The sequence below is a fragment of the Equus caballus genome, chromosome 23 (assembly GCF_041296265.1).
Source record: "Equus caballus isolate H_3958 breed thoroughbred chromosome 23, TB-T2T, whole genome shotgun sequence".
NCBI lineage: Eukaryota > Metazoa > Chordata > Mammalia > Perissodactyla > Equidae > Equus > Equus caballus.
Genome location: NC_091706.1, coordinates 19215552 through 19230511, shown reverse-complemented (window position 1 = coordinate 19230511; position 14960 = coordinate 19215552). Strand labels below are relative to the sequence as shown.

Here is a 14960-nt window from a genome sequence, read left to right as displayed (position 1 = left end):
CCAAGATTCACATGTTGGAGCCTGGCTTCGGGATTCAGGTCTCTGTCGAGAGGTGGCCTGGCTCAAGGGAGTGACAATCTCCATGTGATTGAAAGGATTGCGTGACCCGGCCACCCCGGAAGAACCGAAGCTTGGCTCTGGCCAATGGGAGCAATCCCTGCTGACTAGTCTTTGGGCAGTGAGGGATTGAAGCCCATTTGAGTTTGTCACTGCTGGGGTTTGAAGCCCATTTGAGGGCCCTTTGGTGTTTTGTGTTGTGTCAGTGACAGAAGGAGCTGGTATCTGGACTCACAGAGTCTGAGTCTTATCTTGTAACTGTGGTACAAGGCGGGGTTAGGTCCCTGCAGTCTGAGTCTTAACTGCTGAGCCATCTGGAACAAAGTGGGTGGGCACGCCCAGCAGAGGATCCTCTATCCCTCTCTGTTTTCTCAATAGACGGGCTTCCAGGCCTCTCGGATCTCTCTGTCTTCAGTTCCCTTACCAGCCGTCCTTGGGGAAACTCAAGGCTCTCATTTTTCCTTCCCTCTCACTTCCTTCTGGAGACGTTCAATCGGCCTCTCCTCTCCCAGATCGGACCTTCCTGGGGTCCTTAGTCTCCTCAACCGTCCTCCTTCGAGAGGGTGACTTTGCTTTTGCTCATGGAAGAAATGAGGCTCAGGACTTGAGAAGACAACTGTGGTGAGTCATGGAACTTGTGCACGATGGGGCCAAGGTACTTGCCCTCCCAGCACTTGGTCCAGTTTTTGTTTTACTGGATATTGGATCTGTCAGGGTTTTTTGTTGTTTTTGTCTTTGAGCTAACCTTTTCCAGCAGGACCAGCTAAAAATGATGGGCTTTATGTAAAATGATTACACCTCTTTTGCCTAATTATATTTTAAATTATACTGTGGGGATTGTGAGCACATATAAATCCACCCTTCAGCCAATGTTAATTAACCATGCTAAGAGAGACCTCACCTTAAAATGGCCAAAATGGGGCAAGTTCAGTTGACTGAAACTGGTGTATTTACATTCAGAATTGGAGACGAAGCCAGTCATGAAAAATTAAACAACCAAGGGGAAGCTTATTTTTATTTTTTTGTGTATGTGTGAGGAAGATTGTCATTGAGCTAACATCTCTGCCAATCTTCCTCTATTGTATATGTGGGACATCACCACAGCAAGGCTTGATGAACAGTGTGTAGGGCTATGCCCAGGATCCGTACCCTTCAACCCTGGGCCGCTGAAGTTGAGCACATAAACATAACCACAATGCCACTGGGCTGGCTCTGCCTATTTTAATTTTTGAGGTTTCTAAACAAGACAAAAAATCCCCTGCTGCCTCTTTAAGAAAAAATAACTAAATAAACAAACATGCTAGGGAAAGAATGCCCAATCTGCTCCTCCTCCCTCCTCTCTTGCTGGGCTCCCCCACTTCACCTTCTCCAAAATTCCAGATCTGAAACTAAGCAAGTGAAAATAGGTAGACCTTTAAAATATTTTAAAATCGTAATGGCCATTTTGGGGAAATTTGTTCCAGAAAAAGTCCACTTTGAAAGAGAGGATTCCAAACCTCTCACAGTGGCATGCATTCTTTGATTAATACACAGACGCTGCTAAAAGAAAAAATGACTTTAAAACCAGCTATTAAAAATGATCCTTAGAGGGGCTCGCCCTGTGGCTGAGTGGTTAAGTTCCCACGCTCCGCTGCAGGCAGCCCAGTGTTTCGTTGGTTCGAATCCTGGGCGCGGACATGGCACTGTTCATCAAACCATGCTGAGGCAGCGTCCCACATGCCACAACTAGAAGGACCCACAACAAAGAATATACAACTATGTACTTGGGGGCTTTGGAGAGAAAAAGGAAAAATAAAATCTTTTAAAAAAAAAAAAGATCCTTAGAGCAAAAAGAAAAAAAAAATCTTTAACAAAATTCTTTAGCCATCTGAACAGGTCACAATTTGAATCCAGCATTCTTTTAAATTTTGTGCCTGAGACATGGCTGAAATTTTTAAAAATCTCTGTTTCCAATTTCTATATGTCTCTATGTGTGTGTCTGGATGGTGTCATTTCTAAAGAGAGCTCTATTTAATTGACTTAAAATAAGCACCATATAAATTATTTCTAAATGTGATAGAAACTAGCCCAGATGTCTTTCAAGTTGACATGATCTAAAATGATCTTTGGTAAATAAAAACTCGTTTAAGTTTGTTGGTTTAATTAAAATAGACATGTCCTCAGTGTTATCAACATAGGATGTAATGTAAACACACAGCCTTCATGAGTCAAACTTGTGTTGTCTCTGTTACAGAATTTGTCAACAAAACTAATAACTTAAAATAATAGCTAATTTTGTCTGATAATTCATAAAGTTTTTATAGGCAATCTAAATATTCATTGGAAACAGGTAAACTAAATAGATGTAAAAAGGTAAAAGTGTGGAGGAGAACTTTTAACAGTAATCATATGTTCTAATATATGTACTTCAATAACTTAAAATGATGGCTAGCTGCTCTGTTGTCACATAAAGACTTTGTGAGTAATCTGGACATGATCGTTAAAAACAAATGGCTTAAATGTAAGTGAGGTAAGAGTTTATGGATAAGCTTTTAATGATAATTATATTTTATAACATATCTATTTAGAATAACTTCCAAAATCTCTTTGGTAAGTTAAAACTTTGAAGTTTTACTTGGTTAAATTAAATGATAAAAAATTCATTATATATCTAGATAATTTCTAAGTAAGTCAAAATATCAGATAAAGGTTAATCTACTTTTGCCTTCTTATTAAAAAACAACTAAAAGATGTTCAGGTCTATTAATAAACATGTCCTATATTTTATTAAAAGATTATACTATAAAATAACGTTTCTAAAAGTTATAAAAAGTATTTATAAATATACTAAGCCACAGAATACTAATGTAAAAGACAGTATGTAATTACTTACTTCTTAGTTTTTGCAAACAAAATCGAAGTCTGTAAGGGCTAAAAATTCTAATTAATATATGTGATTGAAGCTACTAAAAGTTAATAACAGAAACATATCTGTACTCAAGAAAAGTAAAATGTATGTTTTCAGTAAAAGATACATAAAGAGTATAAATATGTTTAATTGTTTGGTTAAAAAAGATAAATTTGTCCTACAGTACTAGAAATAAAAAGGGAGGGAAGACGTGGGACAAATTCTAAATATAAGAAGCAGGTGACAGAAAGTTTGTGAAAGTAAAATCCCCGAGAAGAGTTTTATACATAGTCAGGTTTACTAAGATTAAAATAAATTCAATTAAATAAATGAGTTTCTATATCAAAAGTAGGTTAACAAAATTACAAATTTGGCTTTGTCTCTCTTAAAAGGATAATCTTCTTAAAGTTTTGGTCTACTCTTGACAAAGAGATTACAGAAGGTTTTTTTTTTTTCTTTATTTTTGAGTGAGTCTACTTACAAGACAGAAAATCTATGTTTCGTTGAAATAATTTCCTACAGTCAAGGTGACTGAAGTCTCTCTATTAGGGTCTTCTTTTTAGACTGTTTCACTCTCTGTTTGCCTCTGACATTTTCTGTTTTCACCTTGATTAAATGGGTAACTAAACATTATTTCCTATTTGACCAAGTATTTTAAAGCCCTTTGATATTTTTTTCACACATTTCCCCAAGGTTCAAATCCTAAGTAAAGTCTTTTGGGGGCTTCAATGGGACCCTGAGACTTCTCAAAGAATATGTTCTTTCTATAAAGTGGGAGATTTTAGGCTATTTAGGCTTATTGGGTGTATTAAATAACTAAAATATTACCAAATAATAATAAACCTTCTTAGGTTATATTATGTGGGTAAATGTCACTGATATAAGTGGTTCTTGATACCTGTTCACATCTCAAAGTGCTCCAGATATCTGTAGGAAACTCTAAAAGTTGATGGTAGGGCCTGATACCAGTTCTGTGCAGTTAGTGGAGGTAGCCTTCAGGGTGCCCAACACCAGAGATATGACAGAAGAAATGAAAGATGACCAAGAGATGTAGAGGCAAGATACTCTGCTGTTGGTGGCCCTCCAGTCTGCTCGAGGTCACCTAAAGGAGAAGAATATTCCATGGGTGAGTGACCCTGGCCCCCACCATTGGACCAGAAGGCCACCAATGAAGTTGGGGCCTACTCAGTGTGCAACTACAGATGAGAAGAGCATTGAGATTGTCCAAACCAACCCCAGAGAGGGAAGGGATCCGACAAGACCAAGCCATGGTAACTTCCCATGACTACAGATAAGATGTGATGGGGCCATGGGGTTCCTCAGTTGGCTCCAGGCAACCTGTCCTCATCTCCCCAGAAGAACCCCAGGGAACCTTAGCAGTGGGAGGAGAGCATGCTGAATTTTTGCTCCATACTGGTGCCACATTCCTGGTGTTAAATACCCAGAAAGGAAACTTTTCAAAGAAGAACATGTGATATAAAAGGAGTATCAGTAGAGGAGAGACCAAAAGTTTTCCAGAGCCCCTGATCTGTGAAATAGGATCAAAAACATTAAGACATTGTTTTCTATATTGGCCAGAATTCCCTGTTCCTCTCCTCAGGAGGAACATATTATCAAAACTAGGGGCCTCAATAAACTTGGAACAAGACAAAATAGAAATATAATTTCCCCAAAATTGGGAGGTCGAGCTCATGGCCTTGTTACAAGACAAACCAGTACCTGAAAAGGAATAAATTCCCCAAACATTCTAAGCTGAGTCAACTTGGAGGTATTGACACAAGGACAAATGAGACAGGCAGCCAGTGTCATACCTGTAAAGGTGGACTTAAAGCAGATAGATCACTGGCCTCTGGGAAAACAATACCCTCTAAAGTCAGAAGCCATAAGAAAAATCTTTCCTGTAATTGACAAACTTTTAAAACAAGGAATAATCAGGCCATGTTGATCCCCATGTAACACTCCCATTTTGCCCATTAAAAAGCTGGAAAAGGGAAGTACAGATTTGTTCAAGACCTTAGGGCTGTGAATGAAAACAGCCCAAGACCCACATCCTGTAGGACCTAATCCTTACACCTGCTGGCTAATCTTCCTGGAACAGCATGCTTCATACAGCGCTAGATTTAAGAGATGCTTTCTTTTACGTCCCTTTGAACCTCGAGTCCCAAGAGATTTTTGCCTTTGAATGGGAGGACCCAAACTCCCGCCAGAAACAACAACATTGCTGGGCTGTCTTACCCCATGGATTTAAAAACTCCCTTACAATTTTGGGGGAAATCCTGGACAGAGGTTTAAGGGAATTAAAATTAAAACTAAGCATTGTGTTACAGTATGTGCATGACATCCTAGCAGCCAGTCCTTCTAAGAAAATGTCTGATGAAAACACAATGACCTTGTTAAACTTCTTAGCCATTAAGGGATATCAAGTGTCTAAGGGAAAAACACTGATATCTAAAGAGACTTTAAAGTATTTGGGGTTTATATTTCAAAAGGGCAGCACAGCCTTCCTCAAGAGAGGAAAATGGTAATATATCAACTTCTCAACCAAGAACATCCAGGCAGCTAGGAGTATTCCTGGGATGAATGGCTTCTGCCACACGAGGATCCCTAATTGGGGTTGATTGTTAAACCTCTCTATGACAAATTACAAGGGCCAGAAATAGACCCCTTTGAAAGGGATTAGCTATGTGACCAAGCTTTCAATAAGCTTAGAAACTTCCAAATAGAAGCACCTGCACTGGCCTTACCAGACCTGAGCAAACCATCTGACTTGTACCTTCATGAAAGACAAGGAATAACTCTGGGAGGATTAGGCCAAATGTTGGGATCCTTAAAGAGAGCAATAGCCTGTTTCTCAAAGCAGCTAGACACCGTGGCAAAATGATGGTCTCCATGCCGGAGAGCTGTGACTGCCACCTCCCTGTTAACCAAGGATATGAACAATTAAGAGCCATGCCTGGTGACCCACAAACCTACCTTAGACCAGTGGGAAAAATTCTACTCCTCCACCGGCCCCTCTGACAACATTCATGCTGTAATTCAGGAAGTAATTACAGAAGATGGACCTTTGACCTATACCCTCAAGAATGAGGAGCAGGATAAAAGTAGAGGAGGGATTCTGTCACCAGCCCTGGACTGTAACCCGCTTCTCTTGTCCTGCCTAAACTCTAACCTTTTGTGTTTGACCTAATTCTCTCATCTTCTTGAAAGGTGCAGACATTCACCTCTCCAACAACTTCGGGGTCTTGAGCTTATGCGGTTTCAACTATGCAGGAGAAAGGAGTTCAAAGTGACGACCACCCTGGACCCAATAGCTCTGAACCTGACCAGACCAACAAGAATGACGCCTATGCAGACAGGCGGGGAGTTGTGCTAAAGTAATCTGCCCTCAGTAACATCCCAAACTCTCCTCTGGGAGGGACAAAGCAACCATTTTTAGATCATGTGATGCGTGTAAATGCATGATTTCAGACCACGAGTGTGCCAGCTTCTGCCCACCTCTACATGCGATGATAAAACTTCCCCTTTGAATATTCATTCCCGACCCCGAATAAAGGGACCCACCACCCTGTGCTCAAGGAGCCATAGCTTTGTGAATTATTCCCTATGGTCTCCATTTTCTTTCCTGCCTGCTGCAAACAAAATTTCTGTTTTGTGTGACAACTACTTCTGGTGTAGATTGATTAACTCACCCAGAATGGGACTCACATTTAGTCTGGTAACATACCCACCATCCCATAACTAAACTTGGGACAAACAAAAACATGCCAAAAATTCTAGATTTTTCTAAGAAAGATATATTACAAGCTACTGGTTAATAGCTCTCAAATCCACCAAATCCTACTTTACATTTCAAGCACCCAGTGACGTGTGTCAGCATCCCATTATGAAGTATGGTGAGAGAGGAGAGGGAACCACCAGCTTACTCAAACTTTGTGGAACCAGAAGGGATGAGAGTTCATTGTATTTTATTTTTAATGAGGAAGATTGGCCCTTCTTTCTTAAGGAAGACTGTCACTGAACTAAAATCTGTGCCAATACTATGTGGGACTCTGCCACAGCATGGCTTGATGAGCAGTGCTAGGTCCGTGCCCGGGATCCAAACCTGCAAACCCTAGGCCACCAAAGCGGAGTGTGCAAACTTAACCACCACACCACTATCTGGCTTTTTACTTTTCTTAAATCGACATTTATAAAAGCAGCTTAACAGCTAGTGGAGGTTCTTAGGCCACTGAGAAACACCCTCATCCTATGATTTATTTTTACCTTTTGGATAGCTCTCCATCTCCCCTGCTCCATTTCCAAGAGCACGTTTTCTCATCTCTGTAACCCCTCAAGGTCTGGCACATTCAATTCAGCAAATCATATCCACTCAGCAAAGGCAGATACAAGACATGGCTGCTTTTAGTCTAAAACGAAAAGTGTCTTCCATTTCTACATTGTAGGACACACAATTCATGAGTTTGGTTGTTTGCATGCTGATTTACAAAGCCCCATCCAGCCTTAGCTGCCAGTTTATTTCATGATTTTGGTGTTGACTTCTGCCTGCCTTTTTGCTTTTGTCCTCTTACAGGTATCTGGAAAGGAAGCATGGTAGAGTTTGGGATTTTTATCAAAAACACAAAACCACCCTTCAGTACATCTTCTGGGGCATCTTATTAGCAGGTAAATAACAAAGAGGATGGAATTGAGTGCCTCTTTTTGCAGATCCCCCAAATATGAGCCTTCTGTGGAAAGAAAATAAGTCTTTCCCCTGCCCCACACCTCACGGAATCATCCAGAGAGGGAGAGAATCAATAAGGAAGCCCCTGGAGGGGAGGGTCTCAGCGTAGGACACCTATGCAGAATGGTTCCCTGTCCAGTTTTTGTACCAGCAGCTAAGTTTTTAGGTCCCCTACTCCTGAGGCCTTTGTGACTGTGGTGTCGATTTGAGGGTTGGTTCATCACATCCAAGTAAGTGGAAAACATGGTGATAATCATGAGGTAGAAATCTAACTTCAGCGGGAAATATAAGTAATTAATACTCTATGCAAATACAACATGAGAGGAGGAGCCTGGAGTCAGGGAGCCCACTCCTCTTACCTAAAGGCAGGACCGTAGCTCCTCACAGATGAGCAGGTATCCAGTTACGCTCTCTCCGAAGCAAAGGGCTCTGCAGCCCATTTTAAAGAGCACTCCTGTCTGTAAGATGGGACCTCCCACCCAAGTCCAGAGACCTTAACCCAAGATTGCTGCACCCTGAGGTCAGTGGGTCTGCTGATGCTCACACCGCAGGAACAGGGACCAGCCATAAACTCTCCGTGTCCCAGGCCAGATGGTGTCTCAGGCTTTGCACGCCATATGGCGAAACCCACATAACTCTGCCTTATGGGACAAAAGCATACAGTGTGGCTGTGTTCCCATGAGACTTTATTTGTAGAATACAAATACAAACACAAATACAGCTGAACTTGCCACCTACAAAGCATGTGGCAGCCAGATTTAACCTCGGACCATGTTTGCTGACCTTTAGCAGGAAACCCTGTTGTTCTTATCCTACAACCTCTTCTTCAAAAGCAGCCCCCTTGGTAATTGCCGCACCCCTTCCCCTTTCCTGTAGAGATCCCAGGACACTTAGAGATTGTTGGTGGGCCTGATTTCCTACTCAAGCTTAGGCCAAACCTGAGCTGCAAACCAGGAGAATCAAGACCTTTAGTCAGTGGTGGCTTCAACTCCTGGCCTTTCTCTGATGGAAGCTCACCTGCTGAGTCTGAATGCCAGAAAAAGTGGGTAGTACTGAGTGAGAGGCCCAGTGATAAAGCATCAGGATTCAAGAACTCAGAAGGTTCTATGAGAGAAAAAGACCTAGCACACCATCCTCCTAGTGTTCATGGTGAGACCGTTAGGGACTTGCTTGGAAAAACAACAGAAGCCCCCCCAAAAACACGAGCACTCCCGCATTCAATGGTCCCTTGATTGAAGCTCCCCTTGGCAGACCCAATTGGTGCTGTGGCTGGTCTCCAGCTGGTGCCGATGGCCCCCATCTGTGTTTGCTTCCTGACAGGTTGGCTGGCTATGGTGATTTCTGCGTGTGTGCTCAACTTTCACCGAGCCCTTCTTCTCTTCGTGATCACCGTGGCTGCCATCTTCTTTGTGGTCTGGGATCACTTTATTCCCAAATATGAGCATCAAATTGACGGGCTCCTGTCTCCTGGCAGAGAGTTTCTGGACAGCCATTGGTTCTGGCTGAAGTGGTAAATGCAGTTGGTTCTCTTACTGCTGTTGAAGGGGAGCTTAGTCTTTTCGAAAACTCTTCCAAAACTGTGTTCTGAAATTGCTTCCTCATTTATGGGATATTCAAGCTAGCGGCAACCTAGGGAATAATCTGTTAAAATCCTTTCATTTTACAAACAGGAAATCAAGGCCTGGATAAGGTGAGGACTCGTTCGAGATGTGTTCAAATGTCCCTACAAACTGCCTTAATTTCAACTGCCACTAAATGATAAGATGTTGTCCAAACGATGGGATGGTTCTCCTTTGCGGAGGTGACCCTCTGCTCTAGGCACAAAGATGGCCTCCTTGGGAGGAAGGGTCTGTGAATTACTAAAGCCAACCCTGTCCTACAGGAGCCCGTGGCTCGCAGGTGACCACTCAGGGCGTTTCTCACAGTCTCTCTCTATGAGACCTCCTCTCCCTCCACGTGGCCCTCCTTGGTAGGACCCAGGACCCATTCTCCCCAGCATGGCCCACCTGGGATCTACCAGGAAACTTCACACATCCTTGGCCTAATAAACCAGTGTTGTGCAATCCCAACACAGCACCCTTTCTAGTTCTGCCATCCAAGCCATGTGTCAACCTTCTCATGCCCACCAGATTCCCCAAGGAGTTGAATGTACGTTAAAGTCCGAGTTGGCTCTCTGGTGCTCGGGTGAGGTACCCTAACTGCAAAGAATGCATTTCAAATTCTCTCTAAAAGGGAAGAAGTTAACACCTCACCCATTGTCCAAAATGGAGATGAGGAATCCCCATAGATCTCTCAAAAAATCACAAAACTTCTCTCCAAACATCCTTTCTTCTCTCTGACCCCTTTATATATCCTTGAAGGGCCCAAGGGCTGTGGAATGAGGGGGACACATTGCTAATGTTTGCATTATAGCCACAACAAAAGAGGGTCTGTTGCAATTTCTGGATGTATAACTTCTGTTGCCAGAGTGTGTTACTCTTAATATTCTTTGTTTGTTAGTTTAAGCCTGATTAAGATTTTCAAGTTAGCACTTGGATGCTACAAACAATGCCATAAATACAACAAAAGATGCTCCCTTTCTGGTTCTCTTAGGGTGATTTGGAGCTCTCTGATCCTGGGAGTTGTTTTCTGGCTGATCTTTGACACCGCCAAACTGGGCCAACGGCAGTTGGTGTCCTTTGGTGGGCTCATAGTGTACATTATCCTGCTATTTCTATTTTCCAAGCACCCAACCAAAGTAAGTATGAAATTGATCCTTTTTTGTTTTTTCCTTCTTTTTTCTCAGGTGTGAATTGCTCTAAATATTGAGTGTGAGAGGATTTAACTGTTATTCAGTATTTTTCTTACCTTACTGTGTTATTTTGAGTGGCTAGGGGGCCCTTCTTCCTGAACGTTCATAGAACTGTCACTTTCTCATTGTTCATTCTCAGTAATTTTCCAGTCACACAATCAGTGAGATGTTCTGTCGTGTCAAGTCCAACTTCTACTTCTGTACCCTCCTCTCCCCATTAAACACACATTCAATGAAAACTCATCCATTTTGATCCAGATTTCCCCAGACCAGTAAATAATCTAATATTCTACCATTGGATCCTGCAGTTTATCAAATTTCTTCTTCAATCTTGGCTATTTCACTCCAAAAATTTTTCCTGCAACAGTTGTGTTCACACTGAATTCCCTTCTCATCCTTGTTCTGTCAGTCAGTAACCCAATACATGGGCAAGAATTCTGAGACATCAATTCTTCACAAGTGACTCATAATGGCAAATCCTGGGAGACTTTACTGGCTGAAAGGTTGACCCCTCAAAAAAAAAGCATTAGAGACAAAGGTCACCTAATATGATAAAATTCTTTCCCCTGTGAACATCTCTGCCGTGTTCTAGGCCTCCAATCCCATAGTTCTTTGCAGGCCATTCATCTCTGCACCAAAAATGAAAGCAGCTGATTGTCCATGACTCTGCTCTCCCTGGGTCTGTGTTACAGATAATTGCTTCCTTTTACGTTGAAATGAGAGCACTTCAACAGGGTGGAATTTCTTTCACTTAATTCACTTACAGTTTGTCAGATCAACAAACCTAGGGCACACAGAGAAGTCATGTTCTGCCTCTCCATTTCCAGAAGGGGAAATAATTATATGTATTGAATATTTAGAGCATGACCATCAAGGCTAGATTCTTCCTCCTTATGGCCCTGCTAAGACTACTCTTTGGATCTGAGTTTTTTTATCATTACATAATGGTTCCATACTCCCCTGAGACTGAAGGTGTCAAACTCAGGTTTAGAAAGAGGGAATACAGCCCTGAGACTTCTGCATATGAGTCTATCAAGAGACTCTCTGCTCATGACTGCTTGGGCCTCCCAGAGAAGGTGGGTCACAGGCCACGTGTGAGAATCTTCCAAGGAAACAGTGATCCTCTGGGCGTTTATGCTGAGGTCAGCATTCATCCTCTAATAAGACACATCTCTCTCCATCTTTCTGCATAGGTTCGCTGGAGGCCTGTCTTTTGGGGAATTGGGTTACAGTTTCTTCTTGGGCTCTTAATACTAAGGACGGGCCCTGGACGTTGGGCTTTTCAGTGGTTGGGCAACAAAATTGAGGTAAGTTGGGTTCAATAGAACATCTTACTTTTATAGTGGCTTTTAACATTTGAATATAAGCCTCAAGATATGTAAGAAATAGATTTATTTGTCTTCATGTATTGAATCAAATTTTAATTTCATACCATGAGTTAGACAAACAATTCTGTGCGGAAAATGTTAATCTGTCCAGTTTATTGATATTATTGTTGCCCCTCACCCATACCATCCACTACATCTCTCCCCTATCCCTGTTGCCCCCTTCATCCTGCCAAAGGGGTGTCACTCTTCTGAGATGGTTCCACAAACAGAGAGACAGGCTCTCTTTGCATGTAGTGGTCAGCAGTGTCACCCATGTGCCATCTATTGCTTCTGGAGCAATTACCACACCCAGCTTACTCTTCAGCACCCTAGAGTCAGATTGAATGTTAGAAATGCCAGGAAAACTGTGCACAGTTATAGTTCAAAAATACACTTCCCTTCCACCCACTGGAGGGAGGAAAGTGAGAAAATTAACTCTCCAAGTTTATCCAACAAATTTGCTGGGTCCTCACCCTCTTCAGGGCCTGGTGGGTCCTGAGGACGGTAACCACGGCTTCAGGGGTTATAATGATCTGCTCTTGTCCTTTCTTTATCTCAGACCTTCCTGGAGTACACAGATGCTGGTGCTTCCTTTGTCTTTGGTGAGAACTACACAGACCACTTCTTTGCATTTAAGGTAAAGCCAAATCCTTGTCTACAGAGTCACATCCTTTTCAATAACTTCTCTGTCTTTGTGGATGTTCGGGTGGAACTCAACTACCATAAACCAGGCATACAGCTGCTGGGCATGTCATAGGTGCACAGCACACCACTGTCCTTTCTCATGACAATTTTATCTGAAGTTGATGGATTGCAAATGTTTTACTTTGTTACTATAGCATTAAGTGAAACATGTAGAGTAGTCAGAAATATTGGAATACTTTTGGAGGGCCTGTAGCATTGTCAGAGATACTTATGAAAAATCATGCAGGGCAACAGTATCTGAGATTCCAGGGAAAAGAACATTAGGTACCTGGCCATGAACAGGCATACGGCCACTAATGGCTTCCATGTCCAGAATCAGCAACAGGTGCACCCACAGGAAATCCTCAGTCCCAGGCTAGACAGGACAGCTGGTCACCCACATCAGCCTCTGTCCTTCCAGAACCATCCTCATGCTAAACCGTTCCCATTTTCCTTCAGCAGTATCTTTGCCTAGGGAGGCCTGGGGGCTGGGCCTTCTCCCAGCCAAAGAAGGATGTTATTTTACAGTGGAAAGTCAACCTGGCCCCATGCCTGGGCCTCATCGATTCCCTCCTGGGGCTCTCATAAGACCCAGGAAGTCATTGTCCTCTGGGAAGTCCCTACAGATTCCTGTCGATGAGTCAGAAAGATGCATTTGGCTTTTTCTTCAGCTTTCCTTTTTGTGGTATATTATTCTTCCTACACTTCTAAACTGTCTTCTCACTTAGGGACTCTCAATTTACCTGCAAATTACCCCAGTTTCAGTTAGGCCAACTGTTAGGCTGGATATTTTCTTAAACTGCTGATTTGATGCTTTGGTGCTGAGATAACTAAGCCATCTCTGAAAGGTCAAGTGTTTACAAATTAAGATGGAAATATGCTCATATCTGATCTCAATCCAGAATGGGAAAAAATAAAGTCACAAAGAAAGTGTGACTTGCTGCCCAGACTGCACCAGTGTCTTCAGGCCTCCCTCCTGCTCCCCTCAGGGCAGTAGCCTCCATCCTCTCTACAAGCACAGAATTCCTTTGGGCACATTTAAGAGATGATCCCCTTCAACTCCCTGATGCTTTCAGGAAGGCTCTGCCTGCCCATTAAAGTCAACAAAATCACGTAAGTGCGTGAGCTCTGAATGAGGGTTCAGAATGTCTTTTAACATATAGTATTAATAGAGTTTCCTAAATTGGATCCTGTACAAATTGTCCTCAGTCATTCTGAGCCTCTGCCGGCAGCTTGTCCCTGGCCAGTTAGCTGGGGAGCAGAGGGGAAGGGGTGTGGAGGGGTAGGGGTGGGGAGGGACTGAGACCGCAGCTCTGTGTGGTGTCTGCAGGGGAGACACGGCTCCCTGTAGACACCCAGGCTGCACTGAAGGCACCCAAAGAGCATCAGGAAAATAGGATCTAGGAAAGGACAACCTTTGTGAACACAGATGTAAGCTGGTTTCCAAAGTTTAACCATTTCTTAGTGATCAAAAGTCTATAAGTAAAATAATTATCATTCTAAAAGCTCAAAAAGTGGATGCTTCCTCCATAGGAGGCACTGTGTGTGAGGACCTACCGTGCTCTATCTGATCTGTGCAGCCACTTTGAATGAGGATCTGAGGTTGCTGGGACTTAATCTTGACCCAGGTTACTCTGCTAATAAGTGGTGAAGCTCATGTCTTTTTAATATCAGAACAAGAACACCCATCAGTGGCCTTCAGTGTGTTGGGCCTAATTATTACAAATTCCTCCAAACCTTCATTCCTTCTCTGAGACACTAAAGGAAGAAAAGATCATTATAGCAGAGGGGAAATAAAATGTCAAGTTTCCTATGAAATATACTCAAGATTATCTAGAGCAAATTAGATAAGAGACTGTAGATGGGGCAGCTGCCTGATAAAAGTACTGTTTAGTTCAAGAGGCATTTCCAGTATTTTTACAATGTTTCAGAGGAAAAGGAGGTAGAAAGAAGGAGACTTATCTGAAACCTACTAATACTCCTGATGGCAACGTTAGCCCATGATTACTTTCATCTCCTCCCCCAGGTCCTGCCAATGGTGGTTTTTTTTGGTGCCGTCATGTCCGTGCTCTACTATCTTGGACTGATGCAGTGGATCATTAGAAAGGTACGGGACCAGAAGGGATGGGTGACAGGCATAGAGCTGATTATTTCAGGGACAAAGTCCTAAATACTTTTTATTCAGAGTTTTACAAAGTGACTCTCTTTTCACACTAAGATTCATCGCACTCTCCAAGTTACTGGATTCAAACCCAAAAATCCTACGTGTCCCTAGAGGGAAGTCTATCTCAGGGACTTCTGACAGGGCTTTGACTTGCAACCCACTGATATCTTCATGACACCTTAGCAATTGCTTCTTTAGCCACAGAATTGACTCCCACAGGTCCCACACCTGCCGGGGAGAACAGCACTGTCCTCCATCTTGTCGACCACCCTGTGCCTTATGCAGAGTCA

At 42.7% G+C, this 14960-nt stretch overlaps 1 protein-coding gene across 1 annotated transcript in view; it reads left to right on the top strand.

Moving 5' to 3' along the window:
- Window positions 1–374: 374 nt before the first annotated feature.
- The window catches only part of LOC100055179 (solute carrier family 28 member 3), a 30505-nt gene continuing 15919 nt past the window's right edge, over window positions 375–14960 (top strand). Inside the window, exons 1-8 of the mRNA XM_014735398.3 lie at window positions 375–678; window positions 6152–6318; window positions 7515–7606; window positions 8985–9174; window positions 10257–10401; window positions 11649–11762; window positions 12382–12459; window positions 14533–14613. Coding sequence (XP_014590884.2) covers window positions 6209–6318; window positions 7515–7606; window positions 8985–9174; window positions 10257–10401; window positions 11649–11762; window positions 12382–12459; window positions 14533–14613 — 810 coding nt within the window. The 5' untranslated portion in view covers window positions 375–678; window positions 6152–6208. The remainder of the gene's footprint in view (window positions 679–6151; window positions 6319–7514; window positions 7607–8984; window positions 9175–10256; window positions 10402–11648; window positions 11763–12381; window positions 12460–14532; window positions 14614–14960) is intronic.